The 27,274-nt window shown below is 44.6% G+C and overlaps 1 protein-coding gene across 1 annotated transcript; it reads right to left on the bottom strand.

Moving 5' to 3' along the window:
- Positions 1 to 5,308: 5,308 nt before the first annotated feature.
- On the bottom strand, positions 5,309 to 25,481 carry CXHXorf38 (chromosome X CXorf38 homolog). Its single transcript, XM_043459136.1, has 7 exons — positions 24,904 to 25,481; positions 24,603 to 24,737; positions 18,330 to 18,449; positions 16,155 to 16,304; positions 14,868 to 15,041; positions 6,111 to 6,273; positions 5,309 to 5,673 (listed from the first exon to the last, which is right to left on the bottom strand). The coding sequence occupies exons 1-6, from the start codon at positions 25,117 to 25,119 to the stop codon at positions 6,112 to 6,114; spliced, it is 957 nt and encodes a 318-aa protein (XP_043315071.1). The 5' UTR covers positions 25,120 to 25,481; the 3' UTR covers positions 5,309 to 5,673; position 6,111.
- Between the last annotated feature and the right edge of the window lie 1,793 nt (positions 25,482 to 27,274).

Below are 27,274 nucleotides of genomic sequence, written 5' to 3'. Positions count from 1 at the left end.
AAGATTCCCCTGAAAGAGGAGGAAATGGCAACTGACCAGTATTCTGGGAAATCCCATGGACAGAGGAGACTGGGGGGCTACAGTAGTCCATGGGGTCTCAAAGAATCAGACATGACTAAGCACACACACACATCCATGCTAGTCCATGGGGGGGGGGGGTCACAAAGAATTGGATATGACCAAGTGCATGCACATGCGCACATGCACACACACACACACACCCATGCTAGGAATCCTATGAGTGCTCAAGGATTTGCTTAAACCTGGGAGCGTGAGGAGGGAAAAAGATAAGGATGGGGTTGTGGGTGTGAGGCCATTACCTCTACAGCAGAGGCTGCCCTCTAGGATTTGATCCCAAATCCCCCGAATCCCTTGGGAGAATGCAGAAGGTTCCAAAGTGATCTACTGGGGAACCTCAATTAATGCAAGTGTTCAAAGGTGCTTACACCCTGCTTTTGTCAAAGATTTCAAATGCAAAGACACTGAAAACAACTCTGAAAGCTTCTGAAGACATCAGGTTTTGGACAAGACAGGCACAAGTTTACCTTCTGTGGCATCTACACAACAGTCCTCTTTGGAGGCAGTCTCTGCATTTCACATTTTGCATACAGGGGGAAAAACAAACTCTGGAAAATGACAGCGTGAGTTATCTATTGCTGTGTAACAGATCACCCCCACACTTAACTTAAAACAACAAATATCTCACACAGAGTTTTGGAGGGTCAGCAATCTGGGAGGGGCTTAAGTGCTTCTGGCTTGGTCTTTCAGCTGTCTGCTGGGGCTGCAGTCTCTGAAAACTTGCCTGGGGCTGGAGGATCCACTTCCAAGCTCATTCACACAGTTGTTTGCAGGAGGCTTCACTTCCTTGTCATGTGGGCCATAGGGCTGTTCACAACATGGCTTCCCCCCAGAGAAGGTGTTCCAAGAGACAGAAAGTCCAAGATGGAAGTTGCAGTCTTCTATAGCTTAACCTGGGAGGTGACATACTATCACTTCAGCTGTGTTTGCTTGGTCACATGGACCAACCTTGGTGCACTACGGGAAGACAACAGAAGGATAGCATGAGGCAGGGATCATTGGGGGCCATCTTGGAGGCTGGCTACCACACACGGTTGTGAAGTAAAAATTTTCATACCTTTCTGAAACTCAGTAGAAAGTAATAAATCATGCAAGATCATTACCCACCTTCCCCAAGAGATGTCACAAAATGCTCAGTTTACAATTGTGCGATCATTACAAACAAGCATATATCATAGAGGATGGTTCTTGAGGAGCAGGAAAGAAGTCTCTGGAAGACGTGGTAGCTTCTAATATTTCAGATAGTTCAGACATACAATAATAAAAAGCAGTTCTAAAAGTTCTGAAATGAATCATAACCTTGGTATCAAGATGTTTATTGAAACTTTAAAGGATTTTCCCCCTTCGCTCTTACATGAGTAGAAATTAATATATTTCTAGATTTGTTTTACAAAATATATTTTGTAATTTGAGTATTGCATTTTAGTCAAGGGCCACTGTCTGTTGAAGCCATATGAGAGCAGATAGGTTTCTAATTAACCTGGTAAGGGGAAAGGGGGTAATCCCTGTTGATAATTTCCTGTCACTCTACATTTATAATTTAGAAGCCAAAACAGTTAGAGAAAAAAAATCCCAAAGATTGCTACGCCTCCATTCTAATGCAAGGCTTCACTTACAGGATCTAATTTGTAGTACGCCCACCCAGCTCAGAGCTCCAACCCTTTGTTGTCTAGGATATTAGTGTTTACAGCCATGTAAGTGATTAATACTTTAATAAAAATGTACTCTTCAAATCATTAGGGTAATAATCATTTCATAATCCCCCCAAACTCTCAAACATAATCCTTTCTGGCCTTGACAATTTGACTTAAAACTGTCTACAGTTCTCTATCATTGCTTTATAAAGCAATAACATTTTCCAAATTGGCAGAGCTCTTTTTCCAAAAGTTTTTCTTACTGACACACTTTGGTTATTTCCCAGAATTGTGGTTTTGTATTTGTGAGTTTAATACATAACATCTTTCTCTTGAGGTCCTCTGACTTTCCCAGCAAAACCCAAGATAAAATCCAAAGAACTGCCTTATCCTTGCAACTTGAATGCTACAACCATTTTGCTCCTCTAATTCTTTCAAAACTATGAACCTTATACCATGTACCAGGGAGAGGCCAGGTGCACATCACATTGCTGGACCAAAACAAGGCATCTGGAGATGAAACAGCGCTGTGTGGGAAGGAAACCACTTCCTGGGCTTCTCCTGACCCTGACAATTCACAAATGCCCCTGGAGAGGGAGCTGACACCCACAATAATGTAGACCACAATATATTCCAGCAAATGTGACACACAGGTCTTACAGCTTGAGTTTATGTCTAATATTTTGAAATACAAAATTTTAATGAAAAAATTTCAAAATACAGGAGTGCATATTGTTGTTCAAATTTCATATGGGAGTGTGCCAAGGACAGAAAAGCCAAATTCGACCCCAATTCCTTTCGCAGAGGCAACCTGGGGAAAAAACTTGGGAAAAGCTGAAAGCGCCATAATTTTATAGCATGCTATACATTTTTGGGGGCTCCAAAATCACTGCAGATGGTGATTGCAGCCATGAAATTAAAAGACGCTTACTCCTTGGAAGGAAAGTTATGACCAACCTAGACAGTATATTAAAAAGCAGAGACATTACTTTGCCAACAAAGGTCCGTCTAGTCAAGGCTATGGTTTTTTCCAGTGGTCTTGTTGGATGTGAGAGTTGGACTGTGAAGAAAGCTGAGCGTTGAAGAATTGATGCTTTTGAACTGTGGTGTTGGAGAAAACTCTTGAGAGTCCCTTGGACTGCAAGGAGATCCAACCAGTCCATCCTGAAGATCAGTCCTGGATGTTCATTAGAAGGACTGATGCTGAAGCTGAAACTCCTATACTTTGGCCACCTCATGTGAAGAGCTGACTCATTGGAAAAGACCCTGATGCTGGGAGGAGGGATTGGGGGCAGGAGAAGAGGACGACAGAGGATGAGTTGGCTGGATGGCATCACCAACTCGATGGACATGAGTTTGAGTAAACTCCAGGAGTTTGTGATGGACAGGGAGGCATGGCGTGCTGCGATTCATGGGGTCGCAAAGAGTCAGACACGACTGAGCGACTGAACTGAACGCATTGTTATACATTCTGCTTTTCTATCTGTGTGTCTTAGACATCATTTCCTATCAGCATGGCAGCCTTACCTCCTTCTTTTTTAACAGTCGTGCAATTCTTGGCAACATGGATGTGCCGTGATTATTTAACTGGTCCTCTCTCCATGGCTGCCTGCCAAGACTGCTGTGAACACCCTTCTGTGCACGCTCTGTGCCCTCGTACAGAGATCCAGAAGGTTGATGTCCCTGCACACACACTGTTTGCTTTAAAGCCCCCTCTGGGCATGTCTTCTTAAATTAAATGCTGGCCACACCTCGTGGGTCACGGGATCTTAGTCCCCCACATCAGGGACTGAACCTGGGGCTCATGCAGTGAAAGTACTGAGTCCTAACCACTGGACAACCAAGGGAATTCCCTGAATTCATTTAATTCATTAGATCAGACAATAAATCCAATAAGATGAGAGCTCACGTACCATTGTCCATCCTGTACAAATCTTCTCTTTTGCATCTACTTCAGTGCCTGGCATGTGGCTGACACTTGCTAAATGTTTGTTTGGTAGATAAGGAAAAGTGAAATAGATACAAGAGGAATGAAATAAAAGTATTCAAAACCCAAAGTTCCTAAGGTGAGAAACCAGATCTTAAATTGGTTAGTGAATCAAGATTTGATTTGATCCCAAGTTTTGTTACTTTATATCTAGAAACTAGGAAACATTTCATGAAGTTTCTTAGTTTGGTTGGGGGAGGGAGGTTGCAAGATGAAAGAAAATTGCAACTTTACTACTGAAGTCTTCTAAAGGTATTACAGGAAATGAAGGGAGAAAGAAAAAGCAAGATTAAAGACCAAATAGCAGCATGAAAGATGAAAGCAGGAAGTTACAGGCATATGAGCATTCATCCAGGTTTTACACCATTACATTCAATGCATTTTAATGTAAGAATACACCAAATATATCCCCCACCCCCATTCCCTAAAAATCCCATCCTTGATGGGCAGCTGAGTAAGCAAAGGAGCAGGGCTTCAGTTGGGTCGACTGGAAGCACTTTCTCCAGGCAGTGGGGAATGTGGCAAGTCTGTCCCTGAAGATCCAGGGGCAACATGGGCTAGCTCACCACCACTGTGCTTTTGTGCTTAGTCATTCAGTCATGTCCAACCCTTCGCGACCCCACGGACTGTAGCCCACCAGGCTCCTCTTTCCATGGGGATTCTCCAGGCAAGAATACTGGAGTAGGTTGCCATTTCCTCCTCCAGGGGATCTTCCCAACCCAGGGACCAAACCCAGGTCTCCTGCATTACAGGTGGTTTCTTTACCATCTGAGCTACCAGGGAAGCCCAAGAATACTAGAGTGGGTAGCCTATCCCTTCTCCAGGGGATCTTCCCAACCCAGGAATCAAACCAGGGTCTCCTGCATTGCAGGCAGATTCTTTTTTTTTTTTTTTTGGCAGGCAGATTCTTTACCAGCTGAGCTACAAGGGAAGCCCACTGGCTTTGGAAATGAGCAGACGTGGGGGAAGGTGAGGGTAAAGCTGATCCCACAGGCCACTGCACACAACAGGACAGGGGTTTGCAGTTCAAGAAACAAATAGGACAAAGCGGAAAGTGGATGACTTTTGGGGTAAGAGGAACAGAGTGAATTTGTGAAGTTGCTGAAAGAAAATGATGTCTTTGAACTTCCATAAGAATGTTCAAATTTCCTTCTTAAATCTCATAACAAAGGACCAGGCTTGGTTAACAATGTAATGAATATTTACATCTATGAATACCTCTACACTATCAGCCGACCCTTCAGTTAAGGAATATTCATCGAGCACCCATGGACCACACCCTGTGCTCAGCACTTGAAATAACTGAACAGAAAGAGCTGTGATACCAGCCTGGGCCTTCCTGCTATGCTGTCAGTCAAGTTACTGTATTCTCAGCCCAGCTCTCTGTCTTATCGTCTCAGGCTACCAGAAATGGGTACTCACAGTCCTCTACTAACTGGAAATGCTGGCAAGAAGGAAGGATTTATATCACAACATCAATACATCACAGCCCACCTGTGGGCATCCTCATAATTGAGACTTTAAGGCAAGGGTGTGTGTACCAGTGGGCAGAGAACTCAGCGTTGCCCTTCACAACAGGCCTGGCCGAACACAAGCCTAGTTACTGTTGAAGCAGTTAAGAGTTTTAGGACCAGAAAAGAATGTCACCTTTTAAACAGCAACACAAAACGAAAAACAAAACCTGAAAACAAACCACAAAAAAAAAAAAAACCCTGGATGATAGCAAGTTTGGTACAAGAGTATCTAATATTTTTTGGTTGGTACAGATAAAAACACCAAGCTTGTGAATGTTAAAAAAACAAAAAAAAAAACTCCCGAAGAGTCAAAGGAAAGAAATTACAGGAAAAGAACACAAATCCCTTTTTGTTTGAGTGGAGTACTCCGGAGAGTTTTTCCTTTGGCCAGAAAAGGATGCCTGAGATGGAAGCCTGGGTGACTTTCACAGAACACGCCTGATCTTTGTGGAAGGTCGACCTAAAATAGAAGAGAACATTTAATTTTCTTCATGAGGGAAAAAAGTAAAACACTGAATACCATTACTTTAATGAGGTTTTCTTATGAAAAGTAACAAGTTGCCATTATTAACGTCACAGCTAAGAGCAAGGCATCACTGCTATCATTTTAGGACTGAAGCGCTTTTTGATTGTCATAAAGTTGATTCATGTCAGACTAGCTAAATGACTTCAGGTATACTTGACTAAACAAAGCTGGCAGGGAGTTTATTTTGAATTAGTTCACAGATGTGAGACCTACCAATTAGAAAGAGCACAAAGCTCCGTGTTCTTTCAAATAATAAGGACACAGTGAAACTTCAGATGAGACTGGGTGTGCTATGGCCTTACCTAAGAGAACAGACATCAAAGAGATGAGGCCATTCAGTCCTTATTTAAATGTCGTATGTTTAAACTCACCTCAGGCCTTCCCTTCAGGTGTCTGTACCCCAGGTTCCTTTGAATCTGGTTTTAGATGCTGTTGACGGAGGCTGTCTAGCTTCTGCATATCTTCTGTCAGACCATTTCTAAGATCCTCATTGTTTCTTAGAAATTCTTTTACCACTTCCAGTTGGTTTAAGATCTGTACGAAGAAGCCATACAATACACAGCTTAGCTAATTTTATAGCAGACTTGAAATTCAGATGAAGAACTTACTAGCTCCAAAACTGAGTCCTGCTCCTGTGTCTACCAATAGCTGGTTTTGGGACCACACAAGCGAATGTTTGTCTTGTCTCCTTAAAAATTTTTGCTTTTAGGGGTTTATATCCAAAATATATAAAGAACTCATATGATTCAATAGCACAAAAACTACCCAAGTTAAAAATGGACAAAGGACCTGAACAGGCATCTTCCCAAAGAAAACATACAAATGGCCAACAGGTACATGAAAAGGTGCTCAACAGCATTAATCATCAGCGAAATGCAAGTTAAGACCACAATGAGGTATCACCTCACACCTGTTAGAATGGTCATCCTCAAAAAGAGATAACAGATGCTGGTGAAGGTGTGGAGAAAAGGGAACCATGAGCACTGTTGGTAGAAATGTGAATTGGTACAGCCACTTTGGAAAACAATATGGAGGATCTTCAAAAAATTTAAAAGGAACTACCATATGATTTAGAAATTTGACCTCTGGGAATGTATCTGAAGAAAATGAAAACATCATGCTGAAGAGATATCTACATCTACATGTTAATAGCAGCATAATTCACAATAGCTAAGACAAGGAAACAACGTGAGTGTCCATAAACTTACAAATGGATAAAGAAGATGTGGTACATATACACAATGGAATATTATTTGGCCATAAAAAGACAGAAATCCTATCATTTGAGACAACACGGATGGACCTGGAGGGCATTATGATAAGTTAAATAAGTCAAGCAGAGAGAGACAAATACTCCATGATCTCACTTATATGTGGAATCTAAAACAAAAACAAAAAAATAAATTCTTATGAAAAGAGATCAGATTTGCAGTTACCAGAGGTGGGAATGGCTAAGTGAGTAAATCTTAACTGTTCTTATCACAAGGTAAAAAACATCTTTTTTCCTTTTTGGGGCATCTATATGAGATGATGTCATATAAATATAGGAAGTCCCCTAGAAAAAAATTTTTAAAGTTTTTTTTTTTTGCTGTAAAACTTCCTGAACAAGTATATACCTATATGTGTGTGTTTACATACATATATACATATGTACACATATACATATATATGTACACATATACATATACATATGTATACATATACATATATACACAAATATGATATATATGTATATAAAAAATGAAGCCCTTTCATTTTGAATTTTGTATCCACTTATTATAATTAAATATATACACACATACATACACATATGTGTATGTACACACATACACAAATGTATACACAAACGCATGTAAGTGTATACACTCACACATATACAGCTCTTTCAGTTTGAATTTTGTACACATGTATGACTGTTAAAAATGTCTACATATGTACATTTATTACTATTCAGTATTTATAAAATATACATACCTATTCACTAGTAGTAAATATACTGGTACAAAATTCAAAATGAACACAGGGTACAAGGTAAAAAGTTGGTTCTCTGTCACATCCTTTCCCTAGTCATTCAGCTCCTCTTAGAGGTGACCACAGTGTTCTTGTATCTCTTCCAGAGATACTCCATGCATTTACATGTGAACACATGTATATATGTGCACACATTTTTAAAATTCCAGTTTTATTGAGATATAATGGGCACATACACATTTTACAAAAACACAAATGGCAGCATATTAGACGTTATTCAACTGATGTTTTTTCTATATCAGAATATAAAGAGTGGCCTCATTTTTTTAATGTCTGAATAGTTTTTTAGTTATGGATGTTTCATATTTTAACATATTATTTCAAGCCTTCTGCTAAGAGAAATGCTGCTGTAGTAACTAACCTGGGACATGTGTCATTTTGCATAAAGTGACAGGTTATTTGTAGGATCTGCTTTTAGAAGCAGAATGGAGTTTTAATTAATAGAGTTTTCTGTTTTAATGTTAATAGATTTTGCCAAAACTGTCATCTCTAGAGGTTACAGCAATTTAAACTCCCATCAGTAACATACTTCTTGACATTTAAACTTAATAAAAGTGTGTACTCTCAGAATAGTACCACAGACATGTTTTCACTCAGCTTATCCCAGGATACCCTCAACTGGTCACTGTGCTTATTACAAAGAGGAAAGTTATTAACCTTTTGGGGTGTGGTGAATTTTTTTTTAAATAAGGGACCCCTAATTCCAAACTAGGTCAAGATGATCAAAAAGTGATGGAGTACCCTACTCCTAGCAGAGTCGTGGTTCTTAAATTTTAGAGATGTACACAATTGATTCTGGTGCTGGAGGAGGAGAACCCAAGCAGGCACCAGGTTATTGTGACGTGAGAGAATGAGACAGTCAGATGCAGAATAATGGCTGCCAGAGATGGGAGGGAGGGGAACACAGGAAGGGACTTGTGGCCAGGATGAACAGGGAGCAAAGCTGAGGTCTTCAGGTAGGTTACTAAGTAGATGGGGATGTTCCCTTCAGCTGGAGCTGGGTTGGTTTTCTTTTTTTTTTCAATTTATTTTTATTTTTTGGCCATGCATATGTGATCTCAGTTCCCTGACCAGGGAACGAACTCGAGCCCCTGCAGTGGAAGTGCAGAGTCTTAACCACTGAACCACCAGGAAGTCCTAGCTGGAACTGTTTATTACATGGCTAGAAACAAGCCTACAGCCCCTGAAAGACTGTTGTTGCTATTGTTGTTTAGTCGCTAAGTTGTGTCCAACTCTTCGTGACCCTATGGACTGTAGCCCACCAGGCTCCTCCGTCCATGGGATTTCCCAGGCAAGAATACTGGAGTGGGTTGCCATTTCCTCCTCCAGCATATCTTTCTGACCCAGGGATCAAACCTGCTTGGCAGGTGGATTCTTTACCACTGAGTCACCTGGAAAGCCCTGCCTGAAAGATGTGTGTGGTGCTTAGTCACTCAGTCATGTCTGACTCTTTGCGACCCCATGGACTGCAGCTGGCCAGGCTCCTCTGTCCTTGGGAATTCTCCACGGAAGAATACTGGAATGGGTTGACATGCCCTCCTCCAGGGCATCTTCCTGACTCAGGAATGGAATCGGGGTCCCCCACATTGCAGGAGGATTCTTTACCAAGTGAGCCACCAGGGAAGCCCCTTAAATAATCAATTTGGAAACCATAAAGATGTGCAATGAAGCTTATATCAATGACATTATTCACGGTGGACATTAGTCACTGTGGGTACTGCACTGTTAGCGCTTATTGCCTGTGCCAGGCGTTCTAGATGCAGCCCAGGGTCCTTCCCGTTACAGCATTCCCATCAGACGCCTGAGACCATGCCGGCCTGGTCTGTGCACTAAGATGGACTGGGGTCCTCCCTCCCCAGAGACCTTCCCATTTGATGTCCTGAGAGCTATGATCCTTTGTGCTGTCACCTCCTGACCCTCTCTGCTCTTGAAATGTGCTTAAAAGAAATTATTATTTTAGCTTGGGGGGAAGATAAAGAGTCAAAAGGAGTTTTTTTTTTTTTAATTATTAAGAATGGGGAAGTCTTGTGCACCTTAAGTGGGAAGAGGAAGTAAAGATGGAAAAACTTAAGTCCTAGAAAAGTTATGGAATGCAGTTGGACAGACTTGGGTATTGAAACCCAGCTCTGTCACTTAACTAGCTGTGTGACTAGCAAGAATTGACCTCTCTGAGCTTATTTCCATATACGCAAATATAGGATGACCATACATATGCCAACCAGGATTCTTGCAAGGGTTAGATATAATCTACTAAAAGCACATAACACTACATCTGGTACATTCCTTCCTTCTGACAATCATTTAACAAAAGCATCATGAGAGTTAAACGGATGACTCAGAAGCTGGAATGAAGACTGCCAAGGAGAATTATCAACAACCGCAGTTATGTAGATGATACCACTGTAATGGCAGAAAGCGAAGAGGAACTAAAGAGCCTCTTGATGAGTGTGAAAGAAGAGAGTGAAAAAGCTGGCTTAAAACTCAACATTGAAAGAACTAAGATCATGGATCCAGTCCCATCACTTCATGGCAAACAGATTGGGGAAAAAGTGGAAGCAGTGACAGATCATATTTTCCTGGACTCCAAAATCACTGCGGACAGTGACTGTAGCCATGGAATTAAAAGATGCTTGCTCCTTGGAAGAAAAGCTATGACAAACCTAGACAGTGTTATTAAAAAGTGGAGGTACCACTTTGCCAACGAAGATCCATACAGTCAAAGTTATGGTTTTTCCAGCAGTCATGTACGAAAGTGAGAGGTGGACCATAAAGAAGGCTCAATGCCGAAGAATTAATGCTTGTGAATTGTGCTGGAGTAGACTCTTGAAAGTCCCTTGGACTGCAAGGAGATCAAACCAGTCAATCCTAAAGGAAATCAATTCTGAATATTCGTTAGAAGGACTGGTGTGGAAGCTGAAACTCCAATACTTTGGCCACCTAATGCGAAGAGCTGACTCATCGAAGAGGACCCTGATAGTGGGAAAGAATGAGGGCAGAAGGAGAAGGGGGTGACAGAGGATGAGACGGTTGGATGGCATCACCGACTCAATGGACATGAATCTGAGCAAACTCCGGGAGATAGTGAAAGACAGGGAAGCCTGGCGTGCTGCAGTTCATGGGGTCGCAAAGAGTCGGATGTGACTATGTGACTGAACAACAATTCTGAGTCTACTATGTACCTGGTGGGCACCATTCTAGGCAAAAGATGGTTAGTAAGTACATCCATACTCTCAGCACTTAAGCCAAAACCCTTGCACTTGTCTTTGACGCCTTTCCTTCTCTCACACGCCATGTGTGCTCCCCCTTCTCATCGCCTCTACTCTTCACCCTTCCACCCTGGCCCGAACTACCACCTCTCTGACCAGGTAACTGTGGCAGCCTCCTAACATCTCCCTATTTCCATCTTTGGTCCCCGGCCCCGCATCCTCTACATGGCGGCCAGTGTGCTCCTTTTATTGTTCTGCAGCATTGCTCACAAGGCTTCCCTTCTATCTGCTCCTACCACACTCCCCCCGCGCTGCTCATATCGCCCTGCCCTCGGCCTGAATGCTCCTCCTCCAGATGTGCCACCTGTCACAGCCCAACACCTGTCCCCATTCGGCCACTCCTGATCCCCACACTCTGCTCCCCACAGTACTTCTCCTCTTTCTAAATGCCTCATCATTACTTATTACATGGACCGTTTACCATCTGTCTCTCCCAAGGGGACCTTTGTTTTGTTCACTGATGCACGTCAAGCTTCTAGAACTGTGCCTGGCACACAGTCAGCACTCACTCATGAACTAAATCTGGACTTTAACGAATGGAGTGTCAATTACATCCTTTCCCCACCTGCCTCGACTGCATTCGGTCGCTGTCCTTTCTCCCCAAGCTTCCCTATGAAAGTGGCTCCCCCACCAGGATTTAAAAAATCAGTAGTGATTTTAAAGAACAGACACGTGGACACAGAGGGGTAAGGGGAGGTAAGATGAATTAGGAGAGTAGGACTGACATATACACACTACCGTGTGTAAAACAGATGGCTAGTGGGAAGCTGCTATATAGCACATGGAGCTCAGCTTGGTGCTCTGTGATGACCCAGAGGGGTGGGAAGGGAGAGTGGGGGTGGGAGGGAGGCTCAAGAGGGACAGCAGATATATATACATAGAGCTGATTCACTTCCTTGCACGTTTTCTCATATTTTAACATCTCAAATGAGATTGCACTTTACCATTCATAGCACATGCTTGCGTGCTAAGTTGCTTCAGTTATGTCCAACCCTTTGCAACCCTATGGACTACAGCCCTCTGGGCTCCTCTGTCCATGGGATTCTCTAGGCAAGAATACTGCAGTGGGTTGCCATGGCCTGCTCCAGGGGTCTTCCTGACCCAGGGATCGAATCCGTGTCTCTATGTCTCCTGCATTGGCAGGTGGGTTCTTTACCACTAGCGCCACCTGGGAAGCCCACCATGTATCTTACAGTAAATGAGCAGCATTTTTTTTTCTTTGAAAGTAACTGAATTAGTAATGTGTCGTGCAATTCACAGTGTTTTACACTCACTGAAATTTGGTTTATCAAATCCTCTGACTTTGGAGACTAACCTGAAAGAACGTGAATAATCATACATAGTGCTAAAATTTCAAAAGAGGTCCGTTCCATGCATCGTGGATAGACAACCTACAGCTTCTGAGATAATGTGCCAATCAAGTCAAACTTACATTCTGATCAATTGAAATATCAAAAGAAATGCCACGGTCTACTGAACAGAAAGCATGAAAAATGAGAATTTATCACCCCTATCTAGAGACTTTGGGACCCAGAGGACAAGTCAATTAACCCCAATTTCCTCTCTGTGAAATGGAGATAATGAGGGGTCAAAATTTCCAATTGCTAGCTCCTCGATGACACGACAGGAGACAGGATAACCAGTGCATGGCATGTGGGAAGGCAGGCTCAGGGTCAGAGTGGGGAGACCCCTGGGCCAGCCCTCACGCCCCGGCCCTGAGGCCTCTCACCCCGCAGCACTTGCTCCTCAGGGTTGTGGTAAAGCAGCGGATTGCCAGGGTCCCTTCCCACTCTCAACTGGCAGAGACTCCTGGTTTCAGTGTATTGCTACTGATGCATTTTGCTCTTTGTTACACAAACAGGAAAAGAATTGCAGCTCCCTCAAGGAAGAAGACAGCATTTCTGATGACTTTGGGGTCCATGAGCCTGAGCCCCTGGTTTTCGTCTGTTGGCCGACTTTGGGGGTTAGTTCTGATGGCATTTTCAAATAAAGCCAGATGAAACAGATGGATTTAGGAAATAGATTTAACAGTCTTATTCATCATCTTAAATACTTATTGTGTGCCATGGTGGGTGTGCCCCCAAACCAGAGGTATCCAGTCCCTGTGCCAAAGGAGCCCATCAAGCTGAGTGAAACACCCGGGTCAAGGTCGGACACCTTAACAAAGGCACATGGACCTGTACGGAGCATGGCCTCAAAAAAGAAGTACACACTTTGTATTAAAACATGCTGTGTTTTATACGACAGCCTGGATGGGAGGGGAGTTTGGGGGACAATGCGTGCGTGCTGTCACTTTAGTCACATCTGACTCTTTGTGACCCCACTGACTGTAGCCCGCCAGGCTCCTCTATCCATGGGATTCTCCAGGCAAGAATACTGGAGTGAGTTGCCATGCCCTTCTCTAGGGGATCTTCCTGACCCAGGGATTGAACCTGCGTCTCTGTCTCCCGCATTGGCAGGCAGGATCTTTACCACTAGAACCACCTGAGAAGCACTCGGGGGAGAACAGATACATGTATGTGTATGGCTGAGTCCCTCTGCTGTTCGCCTGAAACTATCGTAACATTGTTAATTGGCTATATTCCAACACAAAATAAACAAGTTAAAAAAAAAAGTAAAGTTCAAAATCAGCCTATTAAAAAAATAAATAGAACATGTTGTGTTTAACGAGGTAATCAGCAAAACTACTTTCCTTGGACAAGGTGGAATGGACATAAAATGACCTGTCCAAGATCTCCTGGGAATCTGGAATTCTAATCCAGCAGGCTATTTCTAAACCTTACAACAATATAATTTTATTATTGTTAATTTTTTTTAATACCTTGCCTGTAACAAAGGAGATTCCTAGCTCCTGTACTTGAGGCCCTCATTAGCCTGCAGTGTCCAGAGCTAGAACCCTTGTTGATTCTTTAACCTTTGCCACCTCCTGCTGGGTCCAAGAAATCTCATTGGCAACTATAAGCCATCAGCTTTGCCCGGCAGTGCCTCCAGAACTTGGCTCCTGCCTCCTGCACACTTCTAGCTTTTGTCCTTTTTCTCTCATCCTCACATAACTGCAAGAGCCTCCTGGCTTGTCTTCAACCTCTGATTGCCCTAAGACTTCACTTTGCAAAAGCCATTATCTAATCTATTTCATTTACTCTCTCTTGCTTTAAAACCTCTGGGTTGGCTGCCAACTGCTTTGGGGGAATAAGGTCCAAACCTCTTAGTGCGGCACAGAAAATCTTTCAAAATGTGGCTCTGACTTGCCAGACCACCCTCACACCTGACCACACCTCCCTCCTACACTTGCCTCGTCACTGTCCAGCCCAAGCTAGTCTTTCATGCCTTGGCAAGTGCTGTTTCTTCTGCCAAGAACGCCCTTCTGCTCTTGCCAATTTTCCAAATTCTGATTTGATTCTTAGTCCCAGTGACGGACAGGGACGCCTGGCTACAGTCCATGGGGCTGCAAACAGTCGGACACGACTGAGCAACTGAACCACCACCACCACCACAGCATCTCTCAGCAAAGCTGGTTTTGCAACCCCTTCTCCCCACCTTGACCTGGAGATACTCCCCAGAGCCTGAGGCTCAGGATTCCGTGGTCACCCTTCCTGTGGTTTTCCACTCAGTGGCACATACTAGGCACCCAAATGTTTGCTGACCAAGTGAAAATATTTAAGGGTACCAGTATTTTATGCCAAAAGAATATTCATGTCTGGAAATTATTTGACTTTTCAATCAGAAACATAACTGGTGACAAGTTAAAATGAGCTACTCTTTCTTCCTGGGGCCTTTGCTTCGTTTACTCACACAGAAGATATAGTGCTTTTTAAAAATTTTTTTTTTTACCTCTTCAGGCAACACCTCTTGTTCTTTTACTTGAAGATAGAGCTCTTGAAGTTTTTCCTTTAGTAATTCCATTTCTATCTCGTTTACTTGGCTCTCACTCAGGTAAACTCCTTTGTCACACCCATCTCGCTGATCTTCCTCAGGGATGTAAACAGCCCAGTCAGATGTCAACAGCTGTTGGGTTACCAAACAAATAGATGAACTGAATGGAAAATATATTCAAAAAAAAAAAAGAAGGATATTCCACTGGGTTACATGAAAGTGAAAGTCGCTCAGTCATGTCCAGCTCTTTGCGACCCCATGGACTATACAGTCCATGGAATTCTCCAGGCCAGAATACTGGAGTGGGTAGCCGTTCTCTTCTCCAGGGGATCTTCCCAACCCATAGGAATCGAATCCAGGTCTCCTGCATTGCAGGAGGATTCTTTACCGTCTGAGCTACCAGGGAAGCCCAAGAATACTGGAGTGGGTAGCCTATCCCTTCTCCAGGGGATTTTCCCGACCTAGGAATCGAATCAGGGTCTGCATTGCAGGTGGATGCTTTACCAGCTGACCTACCAGGGAAGAATTTATAATTAAACATTGCTGACTGGATCCATTCTAATATCATCCCATGACCACAGAAAAGCTGCTCAGATGAATCACAATTCTGACTTCATGTCAACATGGTGCTCTCTGCTTACATTCTAAAATTTTGTTTAAATCTAATAAGCTTTAAATTCTAAATAAGTGACTGTGAACTGTACTATATGATGATCTTTCACTTTTATCTAGCTTGTTTCACTTTTTCTATTTCATATTCAGTACTCCCATTTCACTTAATTTATATTTTCCAATTTCTCCATGCCTTTTTTTTTATGTTCTTTCTCAAGCTTTGGTATACATATATATAAATAATACGTATAATATATATATTTTAAGAAAACTTATGAATTGTTGCCCAACTAAAAATTTTAAAGACATTTTGATTCTACTTGTTTGACTTAGTATGAATAGAATGCTAGATTTCTAATTTAAAAAATAGATATGCAACAAGTAACAAAGGTCTACTGTATAGTACAGGGAACCACAGTCAATATCTTGTAATAACCTACAATGGAAAATAATTTAAAAAATAATATACATATATATGTATAACTGAATCACCTTGCTGTGCACCTGAAACATTGTACGTCAACTATACTTCAATAAAGTACATATATTAAGAAAAATAAATAAATAAGTGACTGTGGTTCCTTTTACCTCCCCTTAGTTCTTTATGCCAGAACTGCTAAATGTAATTTTTACCTGTTCTATTTGGGAGTATACCGCCACAATCTCCGGGATATTCTTGAATTCATTTAGAAAATTTTGGATCTTCATCTGAAAATCTCGTAGCCATACAGAAGATACTTTCATCTCTGAAGAGTGCATGATCTCGTTACGACACTTAATCACCTACAGAAAGACCAAAAAAAGAGAGAAAAACCTTCAAAATCCAACAGTGGGGTACACTGAGATTTTGGAGCTCCAGAGAAAAATCACAGAAAGGCCTTGTTCATTCTAAAATCCACAATTGTGTGGCCTGCAGGTGTTGCCAAGGCTTATTCAACCCCCTGCCATTTGAAGACTAAATTAATCAAGGTAAGAAATATAAACAAGCGTACAACTGTCCCGAGTCCTTGAGCTCTTGGGTGAATCTCTCTTACACAATCCTCCAAATGTCCTAACTTAAAAACACTACAAAATTGTAAAGTAATTAGCCTCCAACTAATAAAAATAAATGGAAAAAAAAAAAACCCACCTGCCAGGGTTTCTGTAGTGGTTCTGTGGTTAAGAATGAGCCTTGCAATGCAGGGGACACTGGTTCCATCCCACATGCCTCCATGGGGATGGGCATGGGCAGCTGAGCCCATGCCCTACAACTACTGACCCTGCATTCTGGATCCCGTGAGCTGAACCCATGCACCACAACTACTGAAGCCCCAGAGCCCACACTCCACAATGAGAGGCCACCACAATGAGAACCCCGCACACTGTAACTAGAGAGGAGCCCCTGCTTGTTGCAACGAGAGAAAAGCCCACACAGCAACGAAAGCCCAGCAGAGCCAAAAATAAACACATATTTTTTTAAAAAACCTGCCAAAGAGCAAGAGTACTGGCTACTGGCTCTGAGAATACCCAAAGGCTGAAGCAGACAATGCAAAAATCTTTTAATATTAATATATAATTCCTGCCCAGTCTTCCACATTCTTGATGAAAAGCTATCAAAGGAGTCAGTTTTGTATTGTGATAGTTTTTGTCTTTGCTGATGGTAAAGGACTCTCAGTCCCTTTGGCTGCTGGCATGCTAGCAAAATATACATGTGTTTCTGCACATATTATGAATAATCTGTGTGTGCCATATGTACTTCTTAATGATCCTCAGAGTAACAAATGCACCAGAACTGTCCTCTGGTGAAACAGAGACAGCTGAAATCTCCCAGAGGATGTCTGACAAGCACAGTGATCTGTTCTGACACTGTTTATCCACTAATGTTTATGTTTTCTTTAGGTCAAGGTAACTTGGTTTTGGGGCTTCCCTGGTGGCTCAGAGGTTAAAGCGTCTGCCTGCAATGTGGGAGACCTGGGTTTGATTCCTGGGTCAGGAAGATCCCCTGGAGAAGGAAATGGCAACCCACTCCAGTATTCTTGCCTGGAGAATCCCATGAACGGAGGAGCCTGGTGAGTCCACGGGGTCGCAGAGAGTCGGATACGACTGAGCGACTTCATTTCACTTCAGCTTGGTCTTGCAACTGTTCACGCTTCCCTGGTGGCTCAGATGGTAAAAAAGCCTGCCTGCAATTTGGGAGACCCAGGTTCAATCCCTGGGTCGGGAAGATCCCCTGGAGAAGGTAATGGCTATCCACTCCAGTATTGCCTGGGAAATTCCATGGACAGAGGAGCCTGGAGGGCTACAGTCCATAGGGTCGCAAAGAGTCGACATGACTGAATGACTAACACTTTCACTTTCAACTTGGTCTTGCAACTGTTAGCCAATGAGATTGAGAAGGGCAGGACTCAGATGCTGGCATCCAATGCAGAGAATGATGCATTGCTCTGTATTTGTTTTTTCAATATGAGGCAAAATTACTTTGCCTCAGTTTATGACAGAACAGGAAGAAGAAATTTGAGGTTTGCCGGTTTAGCAACACACAGTACAACAGCAAGCTGTTGTTTAACAACTTGGGAAAGTTCAATCAGGGAGAGCTGAAGGGACAGTCCAATGCCTGCTTTTACACAGGGGTTTCGGACATCACAGCAGGCACATGTGACGTGAGCGCTGCTCACCTGCTCAGCGATGCCAACGGTGGACCTAAGTCTAACTCCTCTGTGCACCGCTGTCTGGGGAAAGGACTGTGAGCTCCACCCATGTGGCTGCTTTAGCAACACAGGGTGTGGTTCCTGCTTGGCAACATCTGCTTGGCAATCTGAGGGTTCTTACCTCTGTGACTTTTCTTCGATCAACCACGAAGTGATCGCAGGAGTTGATGAGATTCAGAAGAGCAACCGCGTCACATTCCTCGGGTCCTGTTTTGTCTGCCTGTCCTCGGGGCATGAAGGCCTGCAGCAGGGGAGGCCCAAGAGGCTCATGAGTCTCCTCCAAGCCAAACAGACATCTATCTACACGGGGCTAGTGGGACAAAAATGTTATCTGCCTGTTCCCCCAAGGATGACTGAAACTCTCTTGTTGAGGTTAAATTAGAGCCTCATGAGTCCAAAATGCAAGTCGGGAAACAGTGTGGCAGCCAAGCCTCAGCCCAGAGCAGTAACTGAAGAGCTGCTTTATCTGCCCACCTGCTAGTAGAGACACTTCCACACCTGACCTAACTGTCCTTTCTTAATGGCATATAAGCAGGAGGCAGGGGTAGGAAGCAAGCTTCCCCGGTGGCTCAGTGGTAAAAGAATCTGCCTGCAAAGCAGGAGACTGGGGTTCGAACCCTGGGTTGGGAAGATTCCCCTGGAGAAGAGAACGGTTACCCACTCCAGTGTTCTTGCCTGGAGAATTCCCATGGACAGAAGAGCCTGGCGGGCTATAGCCCATAGGGGGGTGCAAAGAGTCAGACAGGACTGAGCACGCCAAGAAAGAAAGGGGTAGAAAGCAGCCTTTTTTTCCCCCTTAAGTTTCAGTGGCTGAGTTGTTAAGATGATTTGAAACTAATAGTTGCTCCAAAGTGAAAGTTCAGTATGGTGGTAGAATGTGAAGAGTTTGGGCTTTGGAATGCGACAGAGCTTGGCTGCAAAACCCTCTTCTGCCACCTGTCCACTGCGTGACCTTGGGCTAGTTATCTATCCTCAGATCCCTCATCAGTAAACGGGGGATAACTGTCCTCATCTACCTTGAAGGATGTTTCGAGAATTAAATGAGTCAATGCGGGTAAAGCACTTGCATGGTGCCCGGCACATGAGAATACACAGGCCACACATGTTGGCATTTACGATGCTGATGGTACAAGGTCAGCAGAACCTACACAGGCATTACAGATGGAGTCCCAGGGTGTGAGATACTAGATACAACAGAATGGCCTCATTCTAGCATGATCTTGCCTTTGGTAGGATTTTATGGTGTGGACCCCCAAAATGGTGTTTTAACAAGGCTTGGATATATTTCTTTCCTGAAATATTTCCAAATTTATGTCTGAATGCACCAACTTTACCAAGACACGAAGCTCAAGAGTACATTCCTGCTAAGGGACTAAAAGTGATAACGTATGAAAAATGACACGCAAAAAGAACTCTAAATAAAGAGACCTGCTCCCTTAACTACAAACACGTTTCTGGAGGCAGGCAACCAGCCACTTCCTATGGTGCTGCCTGGGGTACTGTTTTGAGAAAGGCACGGGGCAGGGGCCAACGCCCTGCAAGGAGAGTCAGGGCTCTGCTCCTGATAGTGGTTGAATGACACATCCTAGCCTCACATGACTGAGAATTTGTATACTGTACACTACATGAAAGTCAAACTGTTAGTTGCTCAGTTGTGTCCGACTGCGACCCCCTAGACTGTAATGGACTATAGCCCTCTAGGCTCCTCTGTCCATGGAAGTCTCCAGGATATCTTTCCGACCCAGGGATCGAACTCATGTCTCCCACATCTCCTGCACTGCAGGTGGGTTCTTTACCATCTTAGCCACCAGGGAAGCCCCCGTTACTGTCTCTATCTTAACATGTCCCAACCCACGGAAAGAAGTTGATTATGGATGCTGCAAATGTTAAACCAAAACTTAACGTATCACAGGTCAATTAATTTGAAGAAATGATGAAATGGAGAGGAAACAAAGAAAAGAAACGTGGCTGGGAGGACCATCCAAAGTGAGAGGGGGCCTTAGTTGACTCAAAACCAGGCAGTTTCTCTTGCCCCTTACAAGGTATGTCCAGTCTGGCATTTTCTCACCAAAGGAAACCATCTTTCCACATGAAGGTTTTATTCTAGTACTTCTTCCGTTCTTCAGAACCAGAAGCCAATGAGGAGGCTCCCCTGCCTCCTTGCTGCTGACATCTGTTTCTTAAAATGGCATCGACCACTGCTGCCTTCCAAATGAGACAGGCACAGGGTGAGAAACACACCTGATTGTTTCTCACTATCCACTCCTGAAGGGCTTCCCGGGTAGCACACTGCTAAAGAACCTGCCTGCCAATGCGGGAGACATAAGAGACCCAGGTTCGATCCCTGGGTTGGGAAGATCCCCCAGAGGAGGGCATGGCAACCCACTCCAATATTCTTGCCTAGAGAATCCCATGGACAGAGGAGCCTGGTGGGCTACAGTCCACGGGTTCGTAAAGAGTCAGACATGATTTAGCATGCATGCATGGACCCCCTTCTGTCTCTTCACTGAGTAGTAGGAGAAGAGGTTGGAGAAATAAACAGGGGCCAGAACATGCTGGGCCTTACTGGCCTTGACATGGAGTCTGGAGTTTATTCTAAGGACATCAGGAAGCCATCCAAGGATTTGGGGCAAGGGAAGAAAGTGATCTAATTCCCACATGAAGACTGCACATCCTCCATCAAGGGTGAGCAGAACAGCAGAGGCAGCCAGGTGGGAGGCTGGCAGGAGAAGGGGTCGAGAGCCGTGACCTAGAGAGGGTGAGGAGGAGTCCAAAAAGAATCTGCAAGTACAAATAAGAGGGAGGGGGGAAGAGATGAAGCAAGAATGATTGTAGGTGGTTGGTGGTGGGGCATGGGGATAGCCTGGGAAGGGGAGATGAAGAGTCCAGCTTGAGAAGACAAAGTGCCCAGGAAGTGAGGAAGTGAAAGCGTCATGTAGCAGAGATGGGCTTCCGGAGCACAGAAGAGGGCACAGAGCTGTTCTGTCAGCAGCAATGTAGTATTTAATATCTCACTCCACGGGCCTGAGCAATATCCACCAGGGGAGGAGAAGCAGGGGACAGAAGAGGTCCAAGGAAGGCCAACCGACACTCAGAAGAAGCCTGAGGAGGAGGAGTTGGGGGGACAGGAAGATACCTGGAGAGGAATATGTCTCAAGGCCGTGACTGTTTCAAGAAGAGGAGTGGCCGGCGGCGTGGCAGTGCTGAATGTCTGAGAGGTCGGAAGGATGAGGCTGGAGAACTGAAGGTCATGTGTGCCCCTGACAAGACAGATGCAGTGGAGGGGGAGGGGCGGCGGAAGCCAGGGGGTGGTGGGTTGAAGAGTCAATGGGACTGGGGGAAAAGAGAATTAGGCATAACACACTTTTTGAGAAGTTCTACTGGGAATACATATGGGAGGCAGTTAGAGAAATGGGGAGACAGCAGGAGGGAATGGATAAGGGGAGCTTTCATTTCTTTCTACAGTTTATTTTCCAAGTGTTTATCAATTTTTTTTTAAAAAACAGCTTTACTAAGATGTAATTCATATACTATGTAATTCAAACATTTAAAAGTATACAGCTCTTTGCAATGACATGGATGGACTGTGAGGGCATTATGCTAAATGAAATGCCACAGAAAGACAAATACCGTATGATCTCACTTATATCTGGAACCTAAAATAAACCCCCAAACCCAAGCTCATTGATGCAGAGAAGAGACTGGTGGTTGCCAGAGGTGGGGGAGGGTGGAGGAAGGGGGCAAAATGGGTTAAGCAAAAGTTACCAACTTCCAGTCTTAAAATAAGTAAGTCCTGGGGATGTAGTATTTGAAAGTTGCTAAGAGAGGAGGTCTTAAAAGTTTGCATCAGAAGAAAAAAAAGACTGTAACCACACATGGTAATGGATGTTAACTAGACTTATGATAACCATTTCACAAAACATATATCAAATCTTTATGTTGTATGCTTGAAACTAACTACACCTCACTAAAAAAAATTAAGCATTTACAGTTCATTGGTTTTTAGTATATTTAAAGTCGTGCAACCATTGCCACAGTCGATTTTAGGACATTTTCATCACCCCCCAAAAGAAAACCTCTACCCATTAACTATTGCCCCCTCTTCTCCTCCAGGCCCTAGCAACACTAGTCTACTGTCTGCCTCTATAGATTTGCCTATTCTGGACATTGCATATAAATGGAATCATACACTATATGACTGGCTTCTTCCACTTAGCATGTTTTCAAGGTTCAAGAAATGATATAGCATGTATCAGTACTTCATCTCCCCCCCATTAGTATCTTTATGTTACAAATACTTAATTTCTTTTTATGGCTAAATAACATTCCATTGTCTGGACAGACCACATTTCGCTTACCCATTCATCAGTTGATGGACATTTGTGTTGTTTCAACCTCTTGGCTGGTGTGTATAGTACTACTTCTGTGAATGTCTGTGCACAGGTTTTTGGGCAGCTGTATGTTTCAATTTCACTGGGTACGTACCTAAGAATGGTACTGCTAAGTCATATAGTAACTCTACATTTAGTCTCTTTTCTTTTAAAAAACTGAATAAACCAAGGCAATACTAAGACTATTTGTACAGTGATGGGAGTAAGCTGGCAGGTCAGAAGAGTAGATAACTGGAGACTCAAAGTCCTTGGGCAGGTGGGAGAGGATAAGGTCCAACACTCAAGTGGAGGGACAGGGCGGTAAGAGGAGAGATGCCCTTCCTCCTTTGGAGCAGAAGGAAGAAGATGGTGCACATGGAGGTAGGTTGGTAAGTCTGGTAAAAAGACAAGGAAGCATATATCTGTGGCTATCCGTGAACTCCAGGAAGTGAGAGCAAAATTAGAAGCTGGGATCGAGGGTGGAGGGAAAGGCAGTAACAGTTGTCTCCGGGAAACAGCAGCCTATGGAGAGACAGAGCCAGACGGCAGGGGTTGCGGGGCGGGGGTGGGGGGGTGGAGGGGTGGCTGGTGATTAAGAACTAAAAGTGAAATTGATCAGCTCCCTCCAAGCTGAAGTACATGATGAAGTACATGATGTACATGTACTGAAGTACATGATGAAGGCTGGAGTTGGGGCCTGGCCAGTGCAGAGAAAGGAGAATAAAGGCCGAGAAAACTGCAAAGGACTAAACAGAATGATGGACCATGGAATCTGGGCTAGCCGAGGAGACAAAGGACGTGGGGAGGGCCAAGGCTGCTGGGGACTTGGAAAGCAGGGGAAACCTCAGAGCTGTGAACATTGTATAGGGACAAGGGGCTAAGCCTGGGGCGGGAGATGTTAACAAGTGTGCTAAGAGTAAGGAGGCTGCTGGACACCACAGCTCCCTGGCTGACACGGCCCTAGATATGAGCCTGCAAGTGGGAGGCTGAGGTGGATGAAATCAGAGGATGCTCAAGCGGGGAGTCCAGAAACTGAGAAGATGGGGTTGGAAAGGTAACTAAGAATATGCGGTTGGACTAAGTCTGCGGGTGACAGCAATGGTAAGGGGAAAGAGTGGCAGAAACAGGTGGTAAGGGCTTCAAGTGGATTCTGAGGGCATGAAAGCAACAGCTGCGGGACCTTCATTCTACACCAGTAAAAGGTAGAGTTTTAAGTCTTCCTCTCTAGGTAAAAGTGGAAGCTGGCAAGTCTATGGCAGCAACAAAAAAAGAGAGAGAGGAAGAGGGTGCGACTGCTCCGTGATAGCCAAAAGTCTAGGGGTCACCGATATAGTCCAATTTCCTCATTTTTGAGGTTAGGGAACAGAGGCTGGCCCAGGGCTGCACCGCAGCAGCTGAGTGGGGCTTCTGATTCCGGCTTCCCAGGCACCTCCAAAGGTGAATGCAGGTTCGCAAGTGACTTCGACAGGCCCCTCCCACCCCCTACTGGGCTTCTGGCAAATACCAAAAAGTCAAAAAAATTCCTCCATCTGCCCAGCTAGTGAGTCACAGCGCCAAGGCCTGAAAACAGGCCTAATAACCCCCCCGCTTCTATCTTGCTGCCTACCCCACCCCGCCTCCCCAAAGTTTTATGCCTTAGCTGCGCACTTAACGGTCCTTTCTATCTTTACCCCAACTTTCTTTGCCTTATTCTGCCATCTTCATGGCACCCTACAGACAAAACGAGCCATTCAGGAAGTCCACTCTCATAAACGCCTTGCCTGCTCTTCCCTCTGTGCCCAGGATACTCGCTCCACACCTTGCCCCAGCCACACCTGTTGAAATCTTCTACTTCACCAAGCTGCGCTGGGTCCGATGTAACAGCCCTGAACCATCCAGACACTAGATCAAAAACCCAATCTCTCTCCGTCTGCATCCGCTGGTGAGGCTTCAGCGCCCACAGAGACCGGACAGAAGCCCCGGGCTCCAGGTAACGCTTACCTGGTAGGCCAACTCCTCCTACCCTCCCGACCGCAGGTGCTTACCTTGGCCACCTCCCAGGCGTCGACCGGCCAGAGGGCCGGCCGGCAGTTTCCCCAGTGGACGTCTCCATTTCTGTTGGTGTGATGTTTCAAAATCTCCCGTTTCCACTCTGCGCACACCTGACACTGAGGCTGAAACTACAGGGGGCGGCGGTGAGGAGGGGCCCGGGAGGGAGGGGCGGCTCCGGGCTTCGGAGCCTCGGGTAACGCGGTCGGTTCGGCTGCGGGAAAGGCACGAGACACTGCGCCCGGGGAAGGGGACGGGGTGAGGGGCGACGGTCAAGGCCACGGGCCAGGTGCTCACCTGGCGGGCGCGAGGGCTGCACCGCCAGCCGCCGCTGCAGGCGGCGCGGGGGCCCAGGCCGGGGGCGGCGGCGAGCAGCCTGCTGTGGAAGGCGAGCACCTCGCGGCCGACGAAGCCCTGCAAACAGCCGCGCAGCAGCAACAGACAGTGGCCCGCCTTCACCCAGTTCTTATACTCGGCGCAGTTGAGGCGCACGGCCAGCTCAGAGAGCACCATGTCCAGACCTGGCGGCGCGGCTAACGGGTGAGGGGCGGGGCGGACTGCCGTGCGCAGGCGCAGAAGCCTGGGAGCGCCGGAGGCGACAGGGGAGCCTTGGGCGTGGCCCCGCCCCCTTCCCGTGACTGGGTGACCTAGTTTCCGGGGCAAGTCGGCCCCACCCCAGTCTTATAAGACCCCGGACACGTAAGTTCTTTGTCTGGTGCTTGCCCAGAAAGCCTCCACGTAAAACTGTCTCCCTCTTCTCTGCTCCCCAAAACTGAAACCTCACCAGGCCCGATTTTAGCTCCCCCTCCTTGAGCCTGTGCTCCAGTTCTCTTACTGTAAAGGTGTAGACGGTGCTGGCCCTTCCCTGGTGGCTCAGACGGTAAAGCGTGTGCCCATGGGAGACCTGGGTTCGATCCCTGGGTTGGGAAGATCCACTGGAGAAGGAAATGGCAACGCACTCCAGTATTCTTGCCTGAAAAATCCCATGGACGGAGGAGCCTGGTAGGCTACAGTCCATGGAGTTGCCAAAAGTCGGGCTCGACTGAGACTTCACTTTCACTTTCTAGACGGTGCTCAAGGCCCCGTTCTTGGATTACATATGTTCCTTGCATTATATAGTTCTAGAAAGTTTACTTAACTGTATCCTAAACCTGCAGATTGACTGTAGCATATCTGGGCATTAGTTAAACTTGACCGCTGGCTGTCTGGACTGCACACTTGTTATGTGCCTGCTGTGTGCCAAGGTGACACGAAGCTCAAAAACTTCTGCCACTGGGCCACCTAGCAGAGGCAAACAGGACACAACATCACCTGGATTCTGGAGGGCTGCATCCTCCCGAGTGGGATGAGGACTTCTTCCACTATGGTTCTGAAGCATCGTTCTTAGATGATGATGATTTTGGTTATATGATAGCTGGAGCTCCTTGCATAGGGTAAGCTAAGTGCTGTAAGGGTCAGAAGGCAATGGCTTGTCAACTCTAAATGACACGAAGTCATCGCAATTTTAGTTGCTTTTAGTGAGCTTCTTGAGCTTGGAAAACATGTTAAAATTGCATGTAGTCAAAAGGCTCTGAGGGAAGAGTCTAAACGTTTGAAGTCTTCCCCTGACTTTGTTTCACAGAAGCGTGGCAGTGTTTAGGAGTGCTAGCTTTGACTCAAAATGCTGCTTCTTAGCTGTTTGATCTTAAGCAATGTTGATTTGATCTCAGCAAATTACTTCATTCCTCTGGACCTCAGTTTACTCAGCAAAAAAAGGAGGCCTGCCCTGTTGGGTGGCTGTGACAAGTAAGACACTGAAATAGTTAGAATAGTGCCTGGAAATAGTAAGCTTTCAGTAAATACTATTATTTTATATTGACCTAAATGTGCCCTTTCAGTCAGTCATTCCTGGGCAAGATATTTTGACAATTCACTGGCTACCTGAAAATGGAGGCAATTTATAGAAAACTGTGAGCAGATCAGTCTCCTGAAATTGTGCAGTACACAATGCTGGGTAGCCTCTAATTTTTCCTTAAAAACCTCAATATTAAATCCATCCCAAGTAAATTTCAAATCATTTCCTTAGACAAAGTGTCCATTCCCATTAAACCAAAGGAAGAAGGAAATTCCACAGGATACAATGAAATATACATTAACGTTTCTCCTTTCTGTTCCTTAAATTACCTGAATATAAGTTCTCTTGTAGTTTCCTGTGTATGATTTTATATCAGGAACACTTTGATGATAGTAAATGACTAAAGTAAAATGTAATAGGTATTTCTTCTGGGGAAGAAACCATGAAAGGAATTTCTTTTTTATGTTGAAATTGGATACAAATTTATAGTGGCAAAGTTTTATTTCTTGAAGTTATCAAATCAACCATGATCCAAAAAATGACTAACAAACCATTTAGTATCCTTGCTTTACAGGTTACTGTGTTAACTGCAACACAGTTATTAGTGGAATTTAAATTCAAAATCATGTATATTTTAGTTTATGCCTGCACTTAGCTCACTCATTGTTAATTTTCAAACAAAACGTTCAGCTCTTGCTATTAATAACTTGGTATGTTCTGGTAAAGTTTTTGCTTTCTTCCTAATTCTGAAAATACTTATACATTCTGAAATGGCATTTCAGCAGATGGAAAAAAGATGTGGCAAATCAGGATCAATTTCTTCAAGGTTAAACC

The sequence above is a fragment of the Cervus canadensis genome, chromosome X (genome assembly GCF_019320065.1).
Source record: "Cervus canadensis isolate Bull #8, Minnesota chromosome X, ASM1932006v1, whole genome shotgun sequence".
In the NCBI taxonomy this organism is placed as follows: Eukaryota; Metazoa; Chordata; class Mammalia; order Artiodactyla; family Cervidae; genus Cervus; species Cervus canadensis.
The sequence above is the reverse complement of the archived record's forward strand: the minus strand, read 5'-3'. Positions and strand labels throughout refer to the sequence as shown.

Bases quoted from the DNA above. Each gene is read 5' to 3' on its own strand.
- CXHXorf38 (XM_043459136.1), bottom strand. From the start codon at position 25,119: ATGGTGCTCTCTGAGCTGGCCGTGCGCCTCAACTGCGCCGAGTATAAG. The intron at 18,450-24,602 runs GTAAGCACCTGC...CCCCTGCTGCAG, and splicing joins ACGCCTGGGAGGTGGCCAAG to GCCTTCATGCCCCGAGGACA. The intron at 15,042-16,154 runs GTAAAAATTACA...GTAACCCAACAG, and splicing joins TATACTCCCAAATAGAACAG to CTGTTGACATCTGACTGGGC.